At 53.4% G+C, this 23,437-nt stretch overlaps 3 protein-coding genes across 5 annotated transcripts in view; 2 read left to right on the top strand and 1 right to left on the bottom strand.

Annotated features, from left to right (window-relative positions):
• The first annotated feature begins 615 nt into the window (after nt 1-615).
• On the top strand, nt 616-8,905 carry AP1G2 (adaptor related protein complex 1 subunit gamma 2). 2 transcript variants are annotated; one of them, XM_047075475.1, is made up of 22 exons: nt 616-785; nt 1,088-1,292; nt 1,736-1,860; nt 2,002-2,143; nt 2,265-2,361; nt 2,536-2,612; nt 2,731-2,826; nt 3,221-3,301; nt 3,601-3,699; nt 3,875-3,930; nt 4,102-4,215; nt 4,412-4,552; nt 4,651-4,705; nt 4,789-4,911; nt 5,598-5,687; nt 5,775-5,902; nt 6,160-6,264; nt 6,597-6,717; nt 6,801-6,936; nt 8,023-8,186; nt 8,401-8,499; nt 8,602-8,905. In XM_047075475.1, exons 2-22 carry the CDS (start codon nt 1,089-1,091, stop codon nt 8,701-8,703), a joined length of 2,355 nt encoding a protein of 784 aa, XP_046931431.1. In that variant the 5' UTR covers nt 616-785; nt 1,088; the 3' UTR covers nt 8,704-8,905. The 2 variants fall into 2 exon arrangements, with proteins under 2 accessions (XP_046931431.1, XP_046931432.1); XM_047075476.1 differs by lacking the exons at nt 616-785; nt 1,088-1,292; nt 1,736-1,860; nt 2,002-2,143; nt 2,536-2,612 and having other exon boundaries at nt 2,268-2,361.
• On the bottom strand, nt 7,795-12,115 carry THTPA (thiamine triphosphatase). Of its 2 annotated transcripts, XM_047075478.1 has the most exons (4): nt 11,868-11,944; nt 11,484-11,579; nt 10,829-11,380; nt 7,795-9,732 (listed from the first exon to the last, which is right to left on the bottom strand). In XM_047075478.1, exons 3-4 carry the CDS (start codon nt 11,373-11,375, stop codon nt 9,587-9,589), a joined length of 693 nt encoding a protein of 230 aa, XP_046931434.1. In that variant the 5' UTR covers nt 11,376-11,380; nt 11,484-11,579; nt 11,868-11,944; the 3' UTR covers nt 7,795-9,586. The 2 variants fall into 2 exon arrangements, with proteins under 2 accessions (XP_046931434.1, XP_046931433.1); XM_047075477.1 differs by lacking the exon at nt 11,484-11,579 and having other exon boundaries at nt 11,868-12,115.
• ZFHX2 (zinc finger homeobox 2) overlaps nt 11,804-23,437 on the top strand; it is a 32,086-nt gene continuing 20,452 nt past the window's right edge. Inside the window, exon 1 of the mRNA XM_047075479.1 lies at nt 11,804-11,979. The gene's annotated coding sequence lies outside the window, so the exon portion shown is untranslated. The remainder of the gene's footprint in view (nt 11,980-23,437) is intronic.

Genomic DNA, 23,437 nt, shown 5'->3' with positions numbered 1-23,437 from the left:
CTGTAGGGTCCCCAGGGGATCTTTCCTCCCTCCCCTGCATGAGGCAGACGCAAGCTGCCTGCCAACCCCCTCCCTCAAGGAATGGCCTTGCCTGGGAATGCCCACCATACATACCCTCTTCTTTTTTTCTAGTCAAACTCTGTTTACTCCTTGGCCTGCCTCCCTCCCTCCCCTCTAAACCTTTACTTCTGATTTCTATTTCATGGAATTTGGGATTGAAGTTAAACTACAACAGTGCCGCCAACACCAAGTCTTGCAGGAAAAAAATACAAAGAAATTTAACAAAAAATATATTAATAAAAAAGTTCAAAAAAGGGGGGGGACTGTCATCTCCTTTGGGGTGCGATGGCTTCAAATCCAAGCTCTCTGAGGCTCTCTGGGTGATGAGAATGTACAAAGAGCCCTCTTGGGGAACCCCAGGCCTACCATGCAGTCTTGCTGCCAGAAGAGCTCCTTCCCCCCACTCCAAAGCCTGAGGCCTGAGGTCAGAGTACTCTATACTCTAGACGGCTCAGTGGGGCTGCCCGGGAGGGGCGGGGTCCCGTGAAGAGGGCGGGAAGAGGGAAGGACCAGTCGAAGGACCAACCTCTGTCGGGCCCTGTACCCGGAAGCGCTGGGGGGAAAGGAGCGGAGTTGAGACCAGGCAGGTGAGGCTGTCTTTAGGGCTGGCGCCCTGGTGTGAAGCTGAGGCCGCCTGAGGTGTGACCCTGGGGAAGAATACCACGAAAGAGGTAGCTCGAGGCCCTGAAAGGAAATGAATGGCCGAGCTAGGGATGGGAAACCAGGTGGGGCTGGAGGCTGGGTTGGGGGGGTGGGGGCGGGAAATAGGCGGGGCTCTGGCGCATGCTCAGTACGAGCGGGAGCAGAGGTGGGGCGGGCACGCATGCGTGGTGTGGAATCTCCTCCCGCAGTGTGGAAGGGGTGGGATGTGGAGACCCACGTGGGCAAAGGTAAATATGGGCTCGGTTTTAGGGTGGCTTCGGGGCCCGGTCCCTCAGGATGGCACAGGGCAAGCCTGGACTAGAAGGCCAGGTATTCGGCCCGAGGGGTTTAAAGCCCTCTCCATTTCCGGGCTCTGCCCCTTCAGGATGGTGGTACCTTCACTGAAGCTTCAAGATCTAATCGAGGAGATACGTGGGGCCAAGACCCAGGCACAGGAGCGGGAGGTGATCCAAAAGGAGTGCGCCCACATCCGCGCCTCCTTCCGCGATGGGGACCCTCTGCACAGGCACCGCCAGCTGGCCAAACTGCTCTACGTCCACATGTTGGGCTACCCCGCCCACTTTGGACAGGTATTGGGCAGGCCCTCCTCCCTTCTGAGTTTGATGAGGAAGACTAATAGAGCAGGGTCTTGGACACCCTCACCTAGTTGTGCCCTGGTTGTTGTGGGTTTTTTTTGTTTTTTTAATTCTACAAAGATTCTGAGCCCTCCCTCACAGCATGCACTGCTGACCCCCGTCCTTATTACAACCCCTATGGGTCATAAGCTGGACTGAACACTTCATTCTCTGGTCAGCCCCATTCAAGTCACCTCCTTCTCCCATCCTCCTTGACTCCTGGTTCCTCGAAACTACCCACGAACTCTGAATTTCCTAAGCCTTTCCTCTTGTTGAAGGGAGGGTGATGGGAAATGGTGCTACCATAAATTAATCTGGTGGTAAAGAAGATAGAAAAGGGATGTTAGTGCCGCCCAGTTTCACCCTTGCCCCTTCCTGTTCTGCCTCCTTCCCTGTAGATGGAGTGCCTGAAACTGATTGCCTCCCCCAGATTCACAGACAAGAGGGTGGGCTACCTGGGGGCCATGCTTCTACTGGATGAGAGGCAGGATGCCCACCTGCTCATTACCAACAGCATCAAGAAGTGAGAGGGTTCTGGGAACCACTTGGAATCAGGGAGATGGGAAGAGTGGGGAACTGGGAAATCCCAGGGGGCTGCCTAATGTAGGTACTGGGCAGGGTAGATTTCTCAGAGCTTGACTGACCATCCTCCCCAACTCTGCAGTGACCTGAGCCAGGGGATTCAGGCAGTACAAGGCCTGGCCCTGTGCACTCTGAGCACTATGGGCTCTGCTGAAATGTGCCGGGACCTGGCCACTGAGGTGGAGAAACTGCTCCTGCAGCCTAGCTCCTATGTGCGCAAGAAGGTGAGATGGCAGGACTGCAGGCCCTTGCCCCACCAGAAACTGTCCTGTTGGCCATGTGTTAAAGGTGGGAGGTCCATCCTGGCAGACCCCTGCCCTCTTCTGAGCCTCCTGATCTCTGCAGGCTGTTCTGACTGCAGTGCACATGATCCGGAAGGTCCCTGAGCTCTCCAACATCTTCCTCCCACCCTGTGCCCAACTGCTTCATGAACGCCACCATGGTAAGGCCACAGGGCTCCCTGTCCCCTGCCTTACCTCTGGCTATGGACAGAAGTGAAAAATGGGACAGGAACACCAGCCCATAGGAGAAGGGGTAGCATGTGCACACAAACACACACGCGCAGTAGGCTCTCCTGTGCCCCTGGCCCACCATTCACTCCCTACCCCCACACCAGGCATCCTGCTGGGCACCATCACGCTGATCACGGAGCTCTGTGAACGAAGCCCTGCAGCCCTCAAGCATTTTCGAAAGGTGGGCTGGTGAAAGGGGCAGGCCCTGGTCCAGGAAAAGAGGGGCAATGGGGTTGGAATGGGGCTGAAGGTTGAAAGGCTGAGGAAGAATGCCCAGTAAGGCTGTGCCCTTCCTCCAGGTGGTGCCCCAGCTGGTGAAGATCCTCCGGACTCTGGTGACAACGGGATATTCCACAGAACACAGTATATCTGGAGTCAGCGACCCCTTCCTGCAGGTGGGCTGATCTTTCCTGCTGTATCCCTGGAACAGAGAGCTTAGCAGTAAGCCCATGGCTATCGGTCACCTCCCAGAGAACCCTTTGGGTCAGTCAGTGTCTTGGGAAGATGGCAGACACAGGATTGCACAGGTCATCCCGAGACCAGTGCTGGAATGGGGATACCTAAAGGTCAGAAAATCCAGTTTGGTAACAATGACAACAAAAAAGCCTGTCTCCAAATCCCTGAGCCTCACACACGTCTGATCTCCCAGGACCCAAGGGACGCAGGGGCAGGGAAGCTCTAGGAAACCAGCCAGACCCCTCATGATACTTTTTTCAGTGTTGGATTTTTCTCAGCCCGACTTCTCACCCTCTGAACCCCTCCACCTTTCAACCTTTAACCCAACTTCAGGTCCGGATACTTCGTCTCCTTCGGATTCTGGGCCGGAACCACGAAGAGAGCAGTGAGACCATGAATGACTTGCTGGCTCAGGTTGGGGCTGGAGTGGGGCACCGGTTAGGTGTGTTGCTCTGAGATCCCACCAGCCCCAGGCATCCCTCACGTGACCACCCATTCTGTGGTGGCCGTATAGTCACATCTCCATTTCCCTCTAGACTGGGATCTCCATGAGGACAGGGACACAGTCTGTCTCAGTGTGGTAGTCCCTGACACATCGTGGGGGCTCAGGGAACTTCGTTAGATGATGGAGGGATGACACGGTGGATACCCTCCAGAGACCTGAGGAGAGGACAGAGCCCCTTCTAGTTGCACCTTCTCTCCCACCCACTCAGGTGGCCACTAACACAGATACCAGCCGAAATGCAGGCAGTGCAGTCCTGTTTGAGACAGTGCTGACCATCATGGACATCCGCTCTGCACCTGGCCTTCGGGTATCCTCCCATATGCCTCTCCCACTGGGACCCCACTCACCAGCCCCAGCCAGGCAGATGGGTCCTATTCACCGGTTTCTCCTCCCCACCCATCATCCTGTGCCACGAAGTTCCCCACTCCTTAACAAGGACACTTGCTCCTTCCCTGACTGTCCTCAACCTTTGCCTCCCATAGGTTCTAGCCGTCAACATTCTTGGCCGCTTCCTGCTCAACAATGACAAGAACATTAGGTGATAGTCCCAGGGGTCTGGCTGGGCTGTGCCACTGAGCACCTGGCCCTCGCCCCTGCTTCTTCCAGGGCCTCCTGATTCACCTACCTCTTATTCCAATACTCAGGGCAGGATGGGGCAGGGAGGGGGCTGATGGCCATGGTGTGATAGGGCCTCTCCCACTCTGGCCAGGTATGTAGCCCTGACGTCATTGCTGCGTATGGTGCAGTCTGATCACAGCGCTGTGCAGCGGCACCGGCCCACTGTGGTCGAATGTCTGCGGGAACCTGATGCCTCCCTCAGCCGGTGAGTGGGACAGACGAAAGAGAAGACGGGGCAGAGGGCCCAGCACCTGGTAGCCAAGACCTGGATGGGATCAGACAGCTGAAGTAGGGGGATTAAGGAGACAGGTGCCGCTCCAGTGCCTGGAGAAGGGAGGGCCTGAGAAATGTCTTGGGGTGACCTGGCTACTCCGTATAGACAGACCTCTTTCTCTTGATAGGCGGGCCCTGGAACTGAGCCTGGCTCTGGTGAATAGCTCCAACGTGCGAGCTATGACACAAGAGCTGCAGAGCTTTCTGGAATCCTGCCCCCCAGATCTACGGGCCGACTGTGCCTCAGGCATCCTGCTGGCAGCAGAGAGGTGAGGTGACAGGTGCCCAGTAGGCAAAGACCAGGAGGCAAAGATGGTAAAATCTGGGGAGGGTCAGCACCAGGGCTGAAGAGCCATGTGTCCCCTAGGTTTGCCCCAACCAAGCGGTGGCACATAGATACCATCCTGCGCGTGCTGACAACGGTGAGGCAGGGACTGGACTAAGAGAGCTGGGAGGGAGTGGGCAGGGCTCACCACCCTGACTTGGCCCCATTCACCTCTTCCAGGCAGGCATCTATGTACGGGATGATGCAGTGGCCAACCTGACCCAGCTGATTGGGGGGGCCCAGGAGCTACATGCCTATTCTGTGCGCCGCCTGTACAGCGCCCTGGCAGAGGACATCTCCCAAGTACTGTTCCCGCCACCCAGACCCAGGGCCGCCCAACCCTCTTAGCCCTTCCTGGGCCACCTACTCCCTCCACCGGAGTCCTAACTGTTTCTCCCTGGAAGTCACAGCTACCTACTTCGCAGAGACACTCAAGGACACAGCCCTGTTTTTAGTTAGAGCACCTAGACTTTTGAACTGGCTCTGGTATCTACTGGCTGTGTAACTACAGATGACTTATTTAAGTCTCCTTATGCTCAGTGTACTCAGCTGTCTACCTCCCAGAGCAGTCTTGAGTGTCAAATGAGATAGAGTTCTTTCTTCATGTATCAGGCTTTATTATCTTGAATTCCGAGTGGATTAACAGAAGCCAGCCACTATCTGTAGTCATTTCTCCATATTATCCAAATAGAATGGGCAGAAACCATGGTACCCCTTCGAGGGAAGGACCCTCTTGCTTCCCTCTCGGAGCCCCTTTTGATGAAGCCATGTAGTTCTCATGCGTGGCCACCAGAGGGCAGAAGTTGTCCAAGAGCCAGGACAGAGCCAGCGGGGAAACAAACTTACATAACTGTTCCAGGGCAAGACTTTTCCCTTTCCCCACCCCTCCAAACCCCATTACCTCTGTGCTGCATAAAGGGAGGTCACAGGTGTTGGAAGCTGAGGAGGGGACCCAGAACCTGGCCTACCATGTTTCTTATCCCATGCAGCAACCACTGGTGCAAGTGGCAGCCTGGTGCATTGGAGAATACGGGGACCTCCTGCTGGAAGGGAGCTGTGAGGAAACAGAGCCCCTTCAGGTAAGACCTCCATTGGAAGTACACCAAGGAGGGACTCAGCAGGAGAGGCAAGATGCCCCAGGGCTACTACCTTTGTCCCTGCTGAAGGTGGAGGAAGAGGAGGTGTTGGCACTGCTGGAAAAGGTGCTGCAGTCCCACATGTCCCAGCCAGCCACCCGAGGATATGCCCTGACAGCCCTCATGAAGCTCAGCACCCGGCTCCGTGGAGACAGCAAGTAAGAAAGGGTCCCAGCCCTTCCAGAGACCTTCTTCTTGGTGTCTCCAGGGACAGATGTCCCTTCACTGTGCCCACCGGCTTCTGAGTTTCTCTCCATACACACATCCCAGTCCCCCCAATCCTTAGGTTCTTCTTTTTGAACCAAGTATTGTGGGCATCCCCCTGCTCCGTGGGGCCTTTCCCTTCCCTGCCATATCCTGGAGTTGAAGGGCGGGGCAGGTTGCATCCCCACTCACACACCACCCTGTGGCCCAGCCGCATCCGCCAGGTGGTGTCCATCTACGGGAGCTGCCTGGACGTGGAGCTGCAGCAGCGGGCTGTGGAGTACAACACGCTCTTCCAGAAGTATGACCACATGAGGTGCGATTGGCGTAGGACCCACACCCCTGCCCCCTCCTCACCTGTCCTCTCCCCAGTGCCCCTCTCTGGGCACAAGGGTCTCATCCTCACCTGCGTCCTTACTCCTTCACAGTCAGAGCCTCCTGCCTGTAGTTCACTGAAGCTAAGTTGGCTTCCAACCCTCCTTGCTCATCTGAAAACTGGCAACCGTGTGCCCTCTTAGGAAATCAGAAAGGCACTCTGACCCACCATGTGCCCAGGGTTCTGCATGGTCTCACCCTTCCCTCCCCCATGCTTGTTATGAAAAGCACAGGGTCCACTCAGAGGGACACACCTGTATTCCATTCTCTCAGGGCCGCCATCCTGGAAAAGATGCCTCTTGTGGAGAGAGGCGGGTCTCAGGTTGATGGGGAAGCAAAGGAAAGCAAAGAAGCCCAGCTTTCGGAAACAGCCCTTGTGTCCACAGAGCCCCAGGTGAGGAGGCCGGAAGCCGCGGGGGGATGAGGACTTGGTCGGGCTTCCACACCCAGCCCTGCTCCTTCTGCCCTTTCCCCTAGGCCTCCAAGCTCTTGGATCTGTTAGACCTCCTGGATGGCACTTCTGGGGATGCCCAGCCCCCACCCCCTCTGGATCCCTCCCCAGGAGGCGCTTTAGTACACCTCCTCGACCTTCCCGGTGCACCTCCACCCCCACGTAAGCCTCAGCAAAGGGGAGATGGGAGGGGCACCTGGGTGGCTCAGTCAGTTAAGCGTCCCACTCTTTTTTAAAAGTGTTTATGTATTTATTTTGAGAGAGAGAGAGAGAGAGACAGAATCCCCAAGCAGTCTCTGCACTGTCAGCACAGAGCCCGATGCGGGGCTCACGTAGGGCTCCATCCCATGAATCGTGAGATCATGACCCGAGTGGAAATCAAGAGTTGGTTGCTTAACTGATTGAGCCACCCAATGCCCCAAGTGTCCAACTCCTGATTTCGGCTCAGGTCATTCATGATCTCGAGGTTCACAGGATGGAGTCCCATGTCAGGCTCTGACAGTGGAGCCTGCTTGGGATTCTCTCTCTCTCTCTACCCCTCCTGCACATGCACGCACACACGCTCTCTCTCAAAATAAATACATAAACTTTAAAAAAAGAAAGCAGGGGGAGATGGGAGATGACTTAAGAAAAGGAGGGGTGGAAATGTGCTGGTTCTCCTTCTTTGCCAAAATCACATCTCCTCTTGATAGGTAAGTGTTCATTAGCTTGTGCCCGTTCCCTCTCACATACCCCTCAATGCCTTCCCTTTGTTCCAGACTTCTTACCCTCACCTGTGGGGCCCGGCTTCCTCCCAGCGCATCTCATCTTCTTTCCCCGCTACCCCCTCCACTGGCCCGTCAGCATCTCAGACCCTCTCATCTGAAGCCCTTGGCAGTTTGTGTTCCTTTTACATGAATGTTCTTGCCCAGCACACCAAACAACTGGCTCATTCTCATTTCTCAGGCCTCAGCTACAATGTCAGATGCCTTCCCCCACCACTCCTATTTAAGTTAGTTCTCCCCAGTTATTCTGACATCGTTTATTTTCTTCACAGCACAAATTGGTCTGTGATTATCTTGGTTGTTTTCTTGTTTATTGTTTTTTTCTGCCCACTGGACTATGAGTTTCATCTTCTTGTCCACTTTGTCTCTAGCATCTCAAGCACTGCCCTGCACCCAGTGGGTGTTCACTTCATTTCTGTTGAATGAATGAATGAGCTTGTTATCTTCGCCCATACACTGAGCTGCTTCTCTCTCCATATTCCAGCTTCCATCCCAAATCTCAGAGTGTTTGAGCGGGAAGGACTACAGCTGAATCTGTCTTTTGTTCGACCCTCTGGAACTCCTGCTTTGCTCTTAATCATGGTCACTGCTACCAACACCTCAGGAGCTGATGTCACCCACTTCATCTGCCAGGCTGCTGTGCCCAAGGTTTGTGGAAGACCAGGATTTGAGGTGGCCTGGGCACTTGAGGAGAAAGGCTAAGTAGAGGGGGTGGGTGGGAGGAAGAACGAGAAGGAAATGACAATGCAGGGACAAGCACTTGGGAAGTTATGGGAAGAGGGTTTGAGACTCTCGGGTTTGGAGGGGTTGCCTGAGCCCAGCTAGCTGCCTTACTGTGCTCTGCCCAATCTCCTGTGTTCAGAGTTTCCAGCTGCAGCTACAGGCCCCCAGTGGGGACACACTTCCAGCTCAGGGTGGCCTTCCAGTGACCCAGCTCCTCAGAGTCCTCAATCCTAACAAGGTGAGCTCAAGAGCACCCACCCACAACCCCTTCCTGTTGATAAGGCCCAGGGACAGGACAAATCACAGGTGCTAACCTTGGTCTCCACTCTCATACTCCTAGGCCCCCTTGAGGCTAAAGCTGCGCCTCACCTACAACCACTTTGGCCAGTCGGTGCAGGAGATCTTTGAGGTGAACAACTTGCCTGTGGAGACATGGCAGTAACTCAGCCTCCACTCACGGTCTGAAATCCTCCTGTGTCCTGAACCCCCCCAGGGTCCCAGCCGCTTGGAGCCTGGTGATTGGCTACCAGCAGGTGGTGCTCTGGGCCTGTGCTTGCCTCTGCAAAAACTGTGGGGGCCTGCCTTCCCAATAATGAAAGCCCAATAAAGCCTGAGGGGCAAAACCCATATTTGGGTATATTTGAGATAGAAAGTGTTTATGAATCATAGAAGGGAAGAGTTTTCTTATCCAAAAACTAAAGTATGTATCTTTCTTTGAGCCTTAGGAACCTGTTTGAACAACTGAGGACTTTTCTTTCTACCCCTTCCAGGATGGGGAGCAAATTTGCCCCTAAACCTCCGTAGGAGACACTCTACCATCTGGGCCAGAGTAGGGCACAGGAGCGAAAAGTAAAACCAGAACTTCTAGATTTCTGACAGATTCTCACCCACTTCCCCAACCTGCTGCTATTTCCCACACCCCAAGGCAGGGAAATCCCTCCCCTCATCTCTAACTCAGCTGTAAGGAGGTTTAGGAGCCGCTGGCAGAATCAATGGCATCGACCAAGGGAGGGGGGTGGCAAGGGATTTTCCTGTGCTTAACTACTGATCACAGCTAAGTGGAAATCCTATAAACACGAGCGGAAATCAATGGAGGCTGCTTAGCGGCCAGGGGAGAGGGGCGGCCCACAGATTGCATCTGACGGATGAGGGAAAGGAGGCAGCCAGGGAGGGCTCAAGGAAGGATAGCTGAGGGTAAGGTGAAAGAACAGGAAGGGCTGGAGAGAGGGGAGTCAGTGTGAAAAGGAGGCCAGGGGAAGAGGCATAGTGAGCCCAGGAGGGAACCCTGTTAGACTCAGACTCTTCCCTGTTGAGGAAGTGACACCCTAGCCCAAGTTGCCTTCAGGATCTTTAGTCCCCTGTGGCTTCTCTCTGAGTCTGTGTACTTGTAGCAGGCGCTGATAGTCCTGAGGCTGGAAACGCTGTAGGTATACCATCAGCTTGGCAGGTGCTGTCTCCTGTACAGGCACACCTACAGGCAAAAGAGGAAGGAGGAGAGAACCAGACAGAGCTTCAAATGCGTTGACTCTGCTCCCTGTCCAGATAGCCAGACCCCAGAGTTCTTACCAAGGCAGCACTGGGATTCTGAATGCCACCCGACCAGCTTCTATAACCCACCAGCCCTCACCCTGACTGGCCTGTGGAAGTGGGGCCTACAAGGACCACTTCAGGTAGGAGTGGGGCTGGGAAGCCAAGCGTGAGCCTCTCCTCCAGCAAGGAGAAATGGTGAGGAGGCGTTCAGGTGCCATGAAGACAAGAGGGTGCCTCAATATCCACTCATTTCAGTTATTGCTCCATCCCTCAATTGAGATTAAAGCCCATCTAGGCAGGCCAAAGCTCATTGCGTTGGTAATGAAGCACATGCAGAGGTACACACAGAGAACCCAAGGGATATAGAAGAAATGACAGAAGTAGCTATAGCTGTGGGGTGGGACTCACATAGAATTCTAGCATCTAGAATGGTGGTATGGAACCATAATAAGTCAGTATCTTATTGTTAGTGCCTGGCAGCATGCTGGGCATATAGTGGTGAACTCAGCGTATGTTTGTTAAGATAGCGAGAACAGCATTCCACAGCTTTAAGGCTTCATGGGATGCACAAACTCATACTTCTGTGGATGAACTGTCTACAGAAAAAGAAATCAGCCAACACTTGTCTTGCTGCCTGTCACATAAATACAGTGTTCTCGCCTTTTAGTCAAAGTCAACAGGACAAATTAAATGAGGGCTCCAGGTAGTTGTAAAAATAAGAGGACGGGATTTGGGGGAGAGAAGGATGGGTGGATGGATTAAAGCAGAGAACTGATGCAAACTTGGAGTGGCTGGAGGTGTGTGAACTAAATGAGGCAAGGACTGAGAGAGATTAGAGACCTGGAAGGACTTGACTCAGGTTAGGCAGCTACTATAAAAGCAAACTGGGTCTTCCAAAAAACTGCTCAAACAATCCCCAGTACAGAAATAACCCCAAGACCCTCCCCACGAACCCTCCCCATGAACCCATTCAGTGGGTACACCCAGAAGACAGATAATGAAGGCAAAGAATGCACACAAGGGCCTGTCTCCCTCACCAAGCATGCTGCTGAGACTGTGGATCTTCTCCAGGGCAACTGGGACTTCAGCCTCCTCGTGTACCAGGGCCTCTACCTCACCCACGGTGTAGCCAAAGTCCGCTGTATCCAGGTCCACCCTGAGCAGAGGCTCCTCTTCATCAGTTCCAGAGAGCACCAACTTCCAGGCACTACGCTTAGTCACAAAACTAGCTACTTCCTGCAGCCCCAGTGGGCCCAGCACAGCTGCCACACCTCCTGCCCCCAGGACCTCAGTCCCCAGCACCTCACAGAGCTGGGCCACAACTGCAGGCTCAACTGTGAGTTCCACATACTCCTGGTGGGGTCCTGAGACACCTGCTGTTCCAGGACATTTGAGCTCCCATCCACTACCCTCTCGCTGCCGCAGCCAGTAGTCAGCCCGCATGAGGCTCAGCTCAGGCGTGTCATAGTATCTGTCCCAGAAGGTGACCTGGTGCTCTAAGGTGCCCCCCAACTCCTGCAGCCGCTTCTCTGTGCCAGGCCCAGGAATGAACCTTCGCTCCACCTCGATCAAGGCGTGGGCCATGATACCTGCAATCAGTCAATAACAATTTGCTGAGCTCCCAAGGATGCTTGGCCTTGCAGGGGGACAATTCAGTAACCACCCCCTCCCCCACCCCGGGGAAGAACTTACGAGGGACACACTGTCACAGGGCTCTCTGTTGGGGCTACAGCCCTTTCTCCCTGCCTAGTGATGGATGGTCCCCTCTGTCTCTGATGTTCTAAAGCCCTGCAACAGTGACAGATCTCCAGGTAATCCCTTACACCGTTCATGATGTCAATTCAAAGGGCTTCCTAGAGAACTGTAGTGGGTGTCCTCCTTTCAGTACTTGTCTTCTATACCTTGCTACCCCGGGTGGCCGGTGGCTCACTTCCCGGAACAACCCCGCCCTTCGCCACAGCACCGGGTAGCGGAGCCCCGGGTCTCACCTCAAAGCCCGAGGGCCTCCCTCCCCGGGGACCTGGAGATGGAGAGGGGACCCCACACCACGCCAGCGAGGAATGCAGGGAGCAGTACCTGGCCTCGGACCTCGGCCCGGCTCTCTGTGCACCGGGCCGGTCCCAGCACGAGCGGCCATATTAGGCGTGATGTGGCGGTGCCGAGGACAGGCCGGGGCCTGAGAGGCTAGGTACGTGATAGGGGTGCCGCGACCTCGGCGGTCGGCTGGGAGCGCAGAGGTTCTCCCCGCGCTCTGCTCCTCGTGTCCGACCCCTCCCGGCTGCCGTGGGTGGGCCCGGGTCTCAGGCCTCAGGCTGAGCCCGGCACCCTGGGGGGTCCAGGTGCATGATGGGAGGTGTAGTTCCAAAGGGAGATTTTGCTTTCTCGCCTCATTCGTCGCTATGGTGACAGGAAAGCTGTGATTAGTGCCCCAACACTGTCTAAAGTTGAGAAGGGGCGGTATGGACAGTCGGATGGAAGGAGCTGAGCCCAAGTCCTGTCTCCCTCCCCCTCACTCCCTAGGCAGATGGGCCTGAAATCCAGGTAACTCACTCAGACGCTGCTGTCCCAACAGATATTTTATTGACTATTATGGCGGCCCACAAGTACAGGCCAGTGGCAATGGGTTGAAAAAGGGGATAACTCAGGCCAGTTTAACTACTCTGGAGGTTTAGAGGGGATAATACATCCTAGAATGAAAGTTTAGGGTAAGGGTGGAAAACGTTCTGTCAGAGGAGGAACTGGTATTTTGGATAGGAACTAAAGACACTGTGGGATTTCAACAGTTAGAGACATGGATGGAGACAGGAACAGCAAGAGCAAAGACCAAGAAGCTGGAGAACACCTGGCCAGTGTGTAAGGCGAAGGACATGAGGCTAGAAATACAGTTGAAGAGTAGGTTGGAAATGGCCTCGAGTGCCAGCCAGACTGAGGAATTTGTCACTGAGTTGCCAGTGGCCCCCGAGCAGGCTTGGTCTGGAGTGGGAGAAATATACTCATGTTCGCTTAAAATACAGGAAGACATTGGGGTGACCCTTTGACTGCTTTGGGAGACAAAATAGAGAAGGCTCCTTCTCCTTACTCCCTCTGAGGACTGTGATAACCTGGAGATGTCACTGTGTGTCTGATACTCTGGGTCAGGTAGCTTGCTGAGGAACAGTGGCTCTTGTCAACTCCTACGATGGGTGAGAAGTGCCAGGTTCTCAACATTGGACATCTTCCCAGTATCTTTTTGGAAACAAATGACCTGTGGGAAGTACTATGGGGAAGGCACTGATTCACAGACATGACATCTTGAACTTGGGATGTGTTGGTTGCATCCCTCCTCCACCCCATAACAGGCACCAATAGTCAGGGAGGGGAGGGCCTCCAGCCCCTAGCTCCAATCATTGGCCTACTTTTCATGCATCCTTTGCTTTGCAGTTTTCTTCCCTGGGGAAAAAGACCTCTTCCCCTGAATTATAAGGTCCTCTTCCCTGGGTTACAATGTCCAGTCCAGTCGGGCAGAGGCAGCAGTTTAACTGAAAGACTAGACTCAGGAACCAGACAGACCTGAGGTTGACTCCCAGCTTGGATTTCCAGGTGTATTGTCTTGGGCAAGCTACTCCACCTCCCTAAACGTCTCATTTCTCCATGGTAAAATGTGAACTGCCACAGTTATGTGTGAGGATCCAATGATAAACTGTCACAACCTAGAGATTCAAAATGTTACTTTCTTTCTACTTCCTTTTTTCCTGTGAACTCAAGGATTCTTTTTCTTTTCCCTTCTCTCCTTTCTTTCCTTCCTTCCTGTTCTTTTTATTTTTTTATTTTTAAGAGGAGTAGGTTATAGCAGCAATTGTGAGCTCTAGAGTCAGACTATTGAGGTTTGAATCCTGGAGCCATCACTTAATGGCCATGTGACCTTGGGCCACCTAATTAATTTGTTTGTGTCCTGGTTTCCTCAACCGTAAAATGGGACTAGTTGTGAGGATTAAGTAAGTTAATACACATAAAAGGTCTTGGAAACTGTTTCTGTGCACTCAATAAACCTTAGCAGTTATTATTATTACAATATAAAAGAGCTTATAAACTGAAGATGAGGACCAGGAGCCAGAACCTCCCCTTCCCCCATCCGGCTCTCTGTGGAGACAAGCTCTCAGAGACTTAAGAGTAACTGCTGTGGAAGAGAAGTTTCTAATACCCAACTGGAAAGGAGGGGGACTAATAAGGCAGGAAGAAGGGAGTGGAAAAAAAAAAAAGAGAGAGATAGGCCTGGGGTGGCTTTGGGAGGCTGGTAAAAGCCGGGGCTTGCTCTAGAGCTGATTTAAAACAAAACAACAACAAAACACATGTATGGTTTCTGTAGGCAGGATAAAAAAAAGAGAAAAACACCAGAAAGAGTTTAAAGGCTCCGGCCCCCTTTGCAAGCACTGGCTTGGACCTGGCGCCACAATCTTGCAAAGTGGCCCCGCCCGCTGGCTGGCCTGCCCTTGGGTATCAGGTCCAGCGCAGGCACTCAGCGCTCGCTGGCAGCTGGGTGGGAGCGGGGACGGATGGACTACAACTACCGGCATTCACTGCGGCGGGTGGGCCGCTGCACCTGCTCAGTGGGGCCGCCCCGGGCGCCTGGGTATTGATTATTCCATTGTGTGGGACGCCTCGGCTCCAGCCAGTGAATGAGGCGGAGGAGTGAGGGCGAGGAGGAGGAGGAGGAGGGCGAGGAGGAGGAGGAGGAGGAGGGCGAGGAGGAGGAGGAGGAGGAGGAGGAGGAGGAGGAGGGCGAGGAGGAGGAGGAGGCAGGGAGCGAGCGAGTGCCCAGGGTGAATCAATGGAAACCCCCTCACGAAGCCGGGAAAACACTTCAGCCGCAGCCAAATAGCATTGATTATTTTCCTTCACTTCCCTCACCGCCGTGAATTTATTTATTTATTTTTTTCCATCTCCGTCCCCGACGCCCCGGAGTGAGCGCTGGAGGGAGGGAGGAGGAGGGGAAAAAAAAAGGAATCAACACATCGGAGAAGTCCCTTCCAAGAGCCGCCCCCTCCCCTCCCCGCCTCGCGCTGCTCGGCGGCCGCGGTTCGACTCCCGTCCCTGCTTCCAGCTGAGGTGTAAGTGCATCGATTTCCGATGCTGCTGGGTTGGTTTTTTTCTCCTCTCCCTCTCTCTCTTCTTCCTTTCCTTGCTCTTTGGAAGCCGAAGACGGAGGGGAGAGGAGGCACTCGGAGACTGCCGCTGGAGGGCACGGAGAGGGACGGGAAGGGGCTGGGGGAGGGGACACGGACGGACGGACAGACAGACCGAGAGCCTGAGGAGGAGGGGCACGGGTAGGGGGGAGGGGGCGTGCGAGCGAGGATGGTGGTGGGTGGGTGATAGAGATGCAGGGGTGGAGGGAGAGACGGCGAAGGGAAAGGCATCGAGGCTGGTCCAGGAGCCAGCAGGACAGACGGAGGGTAACGAGAGCCTAGACGGACCGCGCCGAGGTGTGCGGGTAGCGGGGGTCCCGGAGGGAAGGGGAGGCCGGGTGAGTGAGGGCTCGGAACTGTCAGCCCGGAGGGGCCTGGGTCTCGGCCGCCCCCCGCCGGCTGCGGGATCGGGAACCGCGGCAGGCGGACGGGCTGATGGATGGGCTAGCGTGCTGGGGGTGGGGTGGGGGTGGGGGTGGGGGTGGGTGGGAGGGGATATGGATACTCTTAATCTTCGATCTTCGTTTTTGCCTGAAGTTGAGCTGGGTTTTTTTTTTTGTTTGTTTGTTTGTTTGCCTTTTTTTTTGGAAAGGTGCGAGTAGGTGAGGGGAGGCCACTGCTCCATTCAAGGTGAAGTGTGTCTCTCCTGGCCCCCCAACTCTCCATGCGCTCTTGTCTGCCCCCCTCTCAGAGTAACCCTATCATTTTTGAGCGCTGGACCACGCGTGGTCTCGATGTGCCTGTAGCCCCGCTGATCTCTGTCCATGTGTCCCTGCCTCTTGATTTTGTCATTTTTTCACCTCATTCATTCTCCCCACCCATCCATCCCTGGGTCTGTGTGTCACTGTCTCCGCATGTGACTCTTCCTATCCGAGTGATCCTCTTGCTGTGTGTCCCTGTCACTGTCATGCCTTGGCTCCCTGACTTGTCTGTCTAGGACCATCTAGGACTCCATGCCCTCTCTTTTGGGGTCCTTATGATATCTCTGGCCTTCTCAGGCTACTTTTTTCATGCTTATGGTTGTGGTAGTCACTGGTCAGGGGCCTGCAAAGAGTCTGAGGGATGGAGCAGATGTATCTCTCCCAAGGACTCAGGTACCCTTTCAAGCACAGCCAGGACCGACTCCTCTTCCACCTTCACCCGGGAAGCTTTGGAACTTCTAGCATTGTTGACTGTCTCCTTTGCCATGTGCCTGTCTCACCCACCAGGACCTTTGGTCTCCTGTGTGTCATCTGCCTCTCCAGGAGCTTCCCACCGCAAACCTCTTCCTTGCTGACTTGATTTCCTCCCTTCCCTCACTTGGCCATTGTATATTTTTTCATTTCCCCATTTTGTTTCACCCCTTTTTTTGCATTCCTATCTCCCGTGGTCTCCCTTGCCTATTCTTTACCTTTGTTCCCATAACCTGCCCTCTGCCTACCTTTTCTCCTTGATCACCCTAATTCCCTCTTATCCCTTATCCTCTCACTGAGCATTTTAACCTCAGCAGCAAAAGGTACCAGAGAGGAAGGGGCTGGGAGAGGTAGGGAGTATGGTTTGTGAAGGCACATAAACAGGCCAAGAAATCAATTTAATGGGCTTCCAGGGGCATATAACCCCTTCATCAGTCAGGGCCATTATGTCCATTAACTGTCAACTTTGATTTTGTAAGGGGACATTCTCTAGGACTCTGAACTCCACCCTGCTTGGTTGCCTCTCATCCTTCAGGTCATTCTAGATATCAGTGGCTTTTTCTTCACTTTCTAGTTCATCTTCTTCCTGGCCCCTCTGATATTATCATATTTGGATTCAGCACGATCCTTTATGTGGCCGTTTTCATTCATATGACAGAAGCTATCTTGTGCAAGAGGCCAGGTTCATTCAGCCTAAAGAATGGGAAAGGTGGATAAAGAGTCTGGGGAGTTTACCTTGTGTTAAGCCCATCATTGTTTTCCAGCCCTTGGAGCTTGGAAGGGTAAAAGGAGGAGGTAGATAGGGGCAGAAGATGGAAGATTTCCGAGGTGAACAGTGTTCCAGAAAGGAAGGAGAGGCCGGGTGCAATAAATGTATGGGGTAGAGAAATGCATGACGTGAGGGATGTGCAAAAGGAAGGGAAGAAAATCCATGCGGAATGGGGGCAGGGAAGGAACCGAGGGGTGATTGGGAGAATGAAATAAAACATGACTTGATAGCGATACAGAAGATGGAGAGAAATGATAGAGTATTCCTCAAGAGGAGGTCAACAGAAAAGGCAATATGCAATGAATACAATTGTAAAGTGGGGGAAGGGAGGAACTGAAGAATAATATGAGGTGGAAAAAGAGTATGGTACAAAGAAGGTAAATGGAAGGCAAGCGGAGGAGTGCTGAAGCAGATCAGAGCTGCACAGAGCTTGGTAGGGGGAAAAAAGGAGAGGATGAGGTATCAAAGGAAACAAATGCCTCTGGTGTGAGGGGGACACAGCGTGACCGGTGCAAAGAGAGCGCCGCAGGAGGGGTGATTTGGAAAAAGGCATAGCAGAAATACCACTGGGTGAAGCCCCACAAGAGAGAGATGCCAAAGGAGAGGCAGAGAGCCCTCAGAGATACTGGTGAAGAGAGACAGAAAGAGAAGCTTCTGAGCATTCATTCCATTGGGCACATCCCTCACTACCCCACCAGAGGCCTTTGCATTTCATTCCCAAGCCAGGGAGACCCAAGCAAAGAGATGAAAAAAGTAGAAATCCCATTTACTTTACCTGACAGGAACTCGAATCTTTCTAGCCCCCTGAGAACCAAAGATCTCAAGCCTCTGATGTCATAAATTGCTGGTGTTGCCTTGGCAACCTGACAGGGTCCCTCCCTCCATGATGTCAGAGCAGCTGGTGTTACCTTGAAACACATAGAGGAAGAACTTGCTGCTTTGCTGGAGCTGTACGCGTATGGGGCCAGGGCCTGAGTCTGATCTGTAGGATTCCTGGGTCTTAGCTCAGAGTGAGATCTTGTATTTGATTGCCCAAGGTTCACTAGATACTGCAGGAGCAAGAGAAGGGAACTTGGGAGACAGGGGGCATTGAAGACTGGGTGGTAGGACTGAAAGACAGGCAAAAAAGGAAGAAAACTGGAAATGGCAGTTACAGAACATGAGACGGGCATTATGAGCAGGGAGGAGAGTTATTGAAAATGTAAGATGAACCTAGCTCTGGGTTTAGGAGTGGAGACTGAAGCTGTAAATGCAAAGAGAAGAGATCAGAGCTGTGTGAATGTAACCTGATGCAGGGATAAAGAGGAGGGTTCTGAAATGGCAGCGGGCACAGTGGAATTTGGCTGGGGCTGCTTTAAGTTGGAGAGATGAAGCTGTTGGGTGAGAGACCCAGGGTGAGTCATGATGGTCTTATGAGCAGGGGCCTTGTCCATCTACTTTCCGACTGTTTTCCCAGCACCTCGCCCAGCGTCTGTCACATAGAAGATGCTTCATATCTGTTGATCGAATGTTGAATAATAGGGAAAAGTTAGGGAAAAGAGTTTCCCACCTCCCTCTTACCCCAACCTTCAGGCCTAAGTCTGCATAAGTGGGCAAGTCGGGAAAGTAGAAACTGAAGGAAAGGTCTGGAGGGGAGTTTTCTTTTTAAAAATTTTTTTTTTCAACGTTTATTTATTTTTGGGACAGAGAGAGACAGAGCATGAACGGGGGAGGGGCAGAGAGAGAAGGAGACACAGAATCGGAAACAGGCTCCAGGCTCTGAGCCATCAGCCCAGAGCCCGACGCAGGGCTCGAACTCACAGACCGCGAGATCATGACCTGGCTGAAGTCGGACGCTTAACCGACTGCGCCACCCAGGCGCCCCTGGAGGGGAGTTTTGTGATCAACACTGAGATCTCAGGTAGAGAGAGGAGAGACTAGGTCAGGGGCACACCCGGAGTCAGCTCAGGGCAGCCACACTTGGAGGGTTGACTCCAGGGTCTGATCCGGGGAATCTTTGTAGAGATAATAGGAAGAAAACATGAATGAACAATCTTAGGAGCCCAAGAGGAAGATGTGGAGGAGGGTGGAGAAAGGAGGTGGTTTCCAGAAAAGGTTGGGAGCTGTTTCCAAAGACAGAGTGGGTGGATTTGAATTGGAAGTGGCATCCCGGGCCGACTGCATTTCCAATCATGAAACCACAATTGAACCCATCATACCCCTGCCCTTCCCGCCATGTGACAAAGAGTTCATAAAGCAACACCAGGGCCATCCTAAACACCTTGTCCCAATCCAGGCAACTCCAAGGAAGTCAGCATTGGCCAAGTAGGCCAACAAGCAGGAGGCACAGACCTGGATGTAAGAACCCGGTGAGGGATGGCCTTGATGCCTGATTGCTCACTGTTGAAAGAGTCCAGAGGTATCTGGAAGGTGGGGAGGGAGGCAAGTGATGCAGAGCTCACCACAACTCTGAATGAAATCTGCAGAGAGGTCTCAATACACAGAAGGTTTAGAGAAAGATGCACTAGTCAGGGATTATAACCTGTCCCGTTTCTGTGGTGAAGAGTCAGAAGGACTCTGAATGGATTGGGACTCTAGGAAAGAAGACCTGGAAGGGAGCAAGCAACCTGGGAGCCCTGGGGGAGAGAATCTGGCTATAATAAGAAAGGCCAGGGTGACTGGAGAGTCCTGGGGAGGGGGGCACCCCGAAGGGAGGGCAGTGGCGGCTGGATGCACTGTCAGCCGCCACCATGGACTTGGGCAGCTCATATTTTGCAGCAGGCGACAGGCTGTCGACACGGCGGTCCTTTACCTCACCGTTAGAAACTCATTTCATTGATTTTTCCATCTTTCTTCTCTGGCTTCTCAGTCATCCCACCACTCACTTTCCCAGAGCCCCTTGCCTCTCTGGGGAATGCCCCAGGGGACTGCCTGCCCACCCCTCCTCCACCCCAGGCTCATGTGACAGGGGCTAAAGATTTAGAGGGCCTTCCAGCACCCCCACTCCCCCCCACCACCACCGAGGTAATCCCATTGGTTCTCAGTAGCCCCCTCTTGTAGGAACTAGTCCAGAGACCAGGGCCTCTGTTAGGTCGTTCAGGATGCCCAGTTAAGAGGGGACAGGGCTGAGATCCACCTGTTCTGTCACCAAGCTATACCACTGAAGTGCAGGCTGCATGTCCCTGGAAGGAGACATCTTTTTCTAATTCCTCCTGACACAGCTTGGTATCCCTTAAAATTTTTCTTTCAAAGTCAGGTGAGAGAACAGGAGCGGCCTCTGTGTTTGGACAGGAATAAGGGATTACATTAAAGCTAAGCTTCTAGCCTTGGAGTCACATCAGGGCCATCCACTGGAACGGTGCTTGCACAGGCGCCTGTGCAATTAGGAGGACATAGTAGCAAGAGCTCTCTTCTCAGAGAAGAAGGTAAATGTATGCAGTGTCTAGTTCAGTGTAGTGTGTTGACCTGCAGGCAGTGGGGCAGGATGGGTGTGGGTCAGAAATTTTTACTTCATGTGTGGACATTTCCCTAGTGCCTCCTCCAGTCACCAGCTACCCTCAGCCTCTCCCTCTGGGGCTGGGATCGGACAAAAGGTTAAGAGTCAATTGCCAGTCATTTGGCTTCTCAGTGAAGGAAGGCAGAGGGTGGGACAGAAGTGTTAGATGGGGTTTCCCTGAGGAACCAATGGGATACATGCCCTTTCTATCCTCAAAATTTTCAGTCCTTGTTTTGCCAGTGACCACCCCCCCAACTCAGTCTTATGGCTCTGTCCTTTTTCTCTCTGGTCTCTGGGAGGTTGTTTCTCCGGGGCCCAGTGTGCCTTGGGTGTGGGATGTCTGAATCCAGATTCTGCTACCTCCTCTGACTCATGGGCCTGTCCGCCCCCCTGGCAACTGTCTTCCTTTCTGTCCAGCCACTTCCAGGTCCTGGACCACTGGCCTACTTGGGCCGGAATGCCTTCTTCCATCTTGTTTCTCCCGGCTACCCGATTTTCAAAACCCAGAGGTAAATCCTGGTGCTTCGGGAGAGGAGTGCACTTGAGGTTAGGAAGAGAGACCGGGGCAGGCCAAGAAAGGAGTGTGGGACGGATAAGGGCAGGGAGGAGTGGGAGAAGTGGGGGCAGGCTGAGTATGACCGAGGAAGGGAGTCCGAGGTAAAAACCATGTGACTTGGAGCCGACGTGAAGGCCACAATTTAAATGAAAAAGAAAGGAGGGCGGTAGACTGCGCGGCCCGGTAAAGAAATGGGAAGAGCAAAACCGGGAGCCTGACCCCCTGCCGGGAAACGAAGGCTGTGGTGAGGAGGGAGGGAGGGAGAGTGGCTGGGGAGAGGCTTCAGGCGGAAAAGGCAGCTCTGGCTCAGCCTCTGTGGCAGTCCTGAGTTCAAGCCGTGCTGGCTTTGACCCTTGTGGGAGGAACTGAAGTGGCAAATTAACGACGATAATGAAGTCACTGCTCCTTGTTTGTCTTTGCTGGTTTCCCCTTGAGATTTGTCCTCTGGCCAGACGGGGCAACGTGGGGGAGGGGAGGGCCATCGGCGGGGAAGGGCGGGGGAGGGGCGCGGAGGAGAGGACCGGGAAGTGGAGACGCGGGGGCCGAGCGGACCCGAGCGAGGAGGAGGAACTCAGGCAGGGAGGAGGCCGAGGGAAGGGGACGCGCCAAGAGTAGGGGAGAGGAGAGAGCGGCGGCAAGACGGGAGGGAAAAGAACAATGGAGAACAGGGCAGGGAAGCCTGGAAGGAGGAGCAGAAGACCGGGCGGGAGAAGGAGAGCTGGCACCGGGAAATGGCGAGCCGGAGGGAAAGAACGTGGCCGGGGCTGCGGGAGCTGCAGCTGGCGGGGCCAGTGGGCGGGGCCTCATCTCCATCTCTAATGGCTGTGAAATGAGGTTAGCTCCATTAGAGGCGGCGAGAGTGTAACGGGATCACACTCATTAGGGCTGGGCCATCCCAGTAATTACCACCACCCCAAACACGCCAGCGCCAGCCGGGCCGCCGAGCACAAACAGGCACGCGGCAACACACCCGCACCGGGCAGCCCCGCCGCCCGCGGCCCAACGAGCAGCCCCGGGCCCACGCGGGCAAGAACTAGGGCCTGGGGAGACCCAGCCCCAGCTGGAGGTCTGACAGCTAGCGCCTTCACGAACCCCGAAGATGTGCCGGGACAGACACCTACGCCCTCAGCCAGGCACGCAATCAGAAAGCAGTGAACACACACGTAAACCCCAACTCAGGAAATAAGGCACGTGAGTGAATAATTATCGTTTCTATTTATTGATCCTAAAGTGCTGGCCTGGATAATGATCATCTCAACGGACACAACTCCATGAGGAACTATTCCCCATTCTGTATACGAAGAAACAGTTTTTAAGCAATCCACCTGAGGTCATTTACATAATGCAGACAACTAAAATTTGATTCCAGGTCTGTCTGACCCTAAAGGCCAAGTTCTACAAGAATGCTCTGCTGCTTGTCTTGAAGCTCATATGTTATTATGGATGCATATGTGTAGACCTCCAGCTTTAAGAGACATTATCACAAATTAATACGCATATCCCCTACCTTTTGATTTCTATCTCCAGCCACCCCCCAAACACAAACACACAAAAGGAATGGCCAGAGCTCCTCATTGACTGCAATGTGAATAGCACCCCCTGGAGTTGCACAAAGCAGTGGTCCTGTTCTGGCTCATCTTTTACTAAGAAACTGAGAGCAGCCATCTAACACCTTCAAGCTCAAAGAGGAGCCTGACAGCTTATATGCTCAAGGGGACACACATAGGACAGAGTAACACACAAAAACCTCAAAGACCTTATTCAAAATGCACAGCAGCCAGAGTTCAGAAGCTAACAAATTAACCCAAGAGCCGAGTGCTGGGGTCAGGCTATGGGAGTCCAGTCTAGACTCCACATCTTTCCAGGTGTGAGACCTTGAAAATTCCTTTCCCCATCAATGTCTGTTTCCATGTTTGTAAAATGGGAATGAATGGCTGTATCTGTTTCATCAGATTGTAGTGGAGAATTAGGGGATGCAATTTCCAGGGCTTGGCACAGTGCTGGCACATGGTAAACATTTAAGGATACTATTATTATTAGTTGTCTTGTTGTAACACTATTTAAATGGAGCCATTACTATGACAAGGTTCACGTAGACTCCAAGAATCAGAAGGTTTTATTTATATTACAATGGTATTCTTTCTATTAATTCTAAAGAATTGTGTGTAATTCCTTTCAAGTGCAGGGACCTTCTACAGAGGTCCTCTATGCCAGGAGCAGATAGGTTCCTGAATCTGAACTCAAGAACACTACTCCCTGCCCTCATATAAAAGGGTTCAGAGCTGGCTTTGTTGAGTCTCCCAGGGGCACCTACAAGATCACACAGCTCCACACGGCTGTCCTAATCCTTGTGGTGTCATTAAAGGAGATGCATGGGCAAGAGGGTCCACTCCTCTCCAGCACGTCCACCCCTCCAGCAGCAGACACCCTGCAGCCCACTCAACAAAGTCATGCAAATGTGGATGGATGTTCCACTGGCTGGTTGTGGTTTTAGTCCACGGCTTCCCTTTGA

The sequence above is a fragment of the Lynx rufus genome, unplaced genomic scaffold, assembly GCF_022079265.1.
Source record: "Lynx rufus isolate CCGP_SWC_20201006 ecotype Redwood Valley unplaced genomic scaffold, mLynRuf1.p SCAF_13, whole genome shotgun sequence".
NCBI lineage: Eukaryota > Metazoa > Chordata > Mammalia > Carnivora > Felidae > Lynx > Lynx rufus.
The sequence above is the reverse complement of the archived record's forward strand: the minus strand, read 5'-3'. Positions and strand labels throughout refer to the sequence as shown.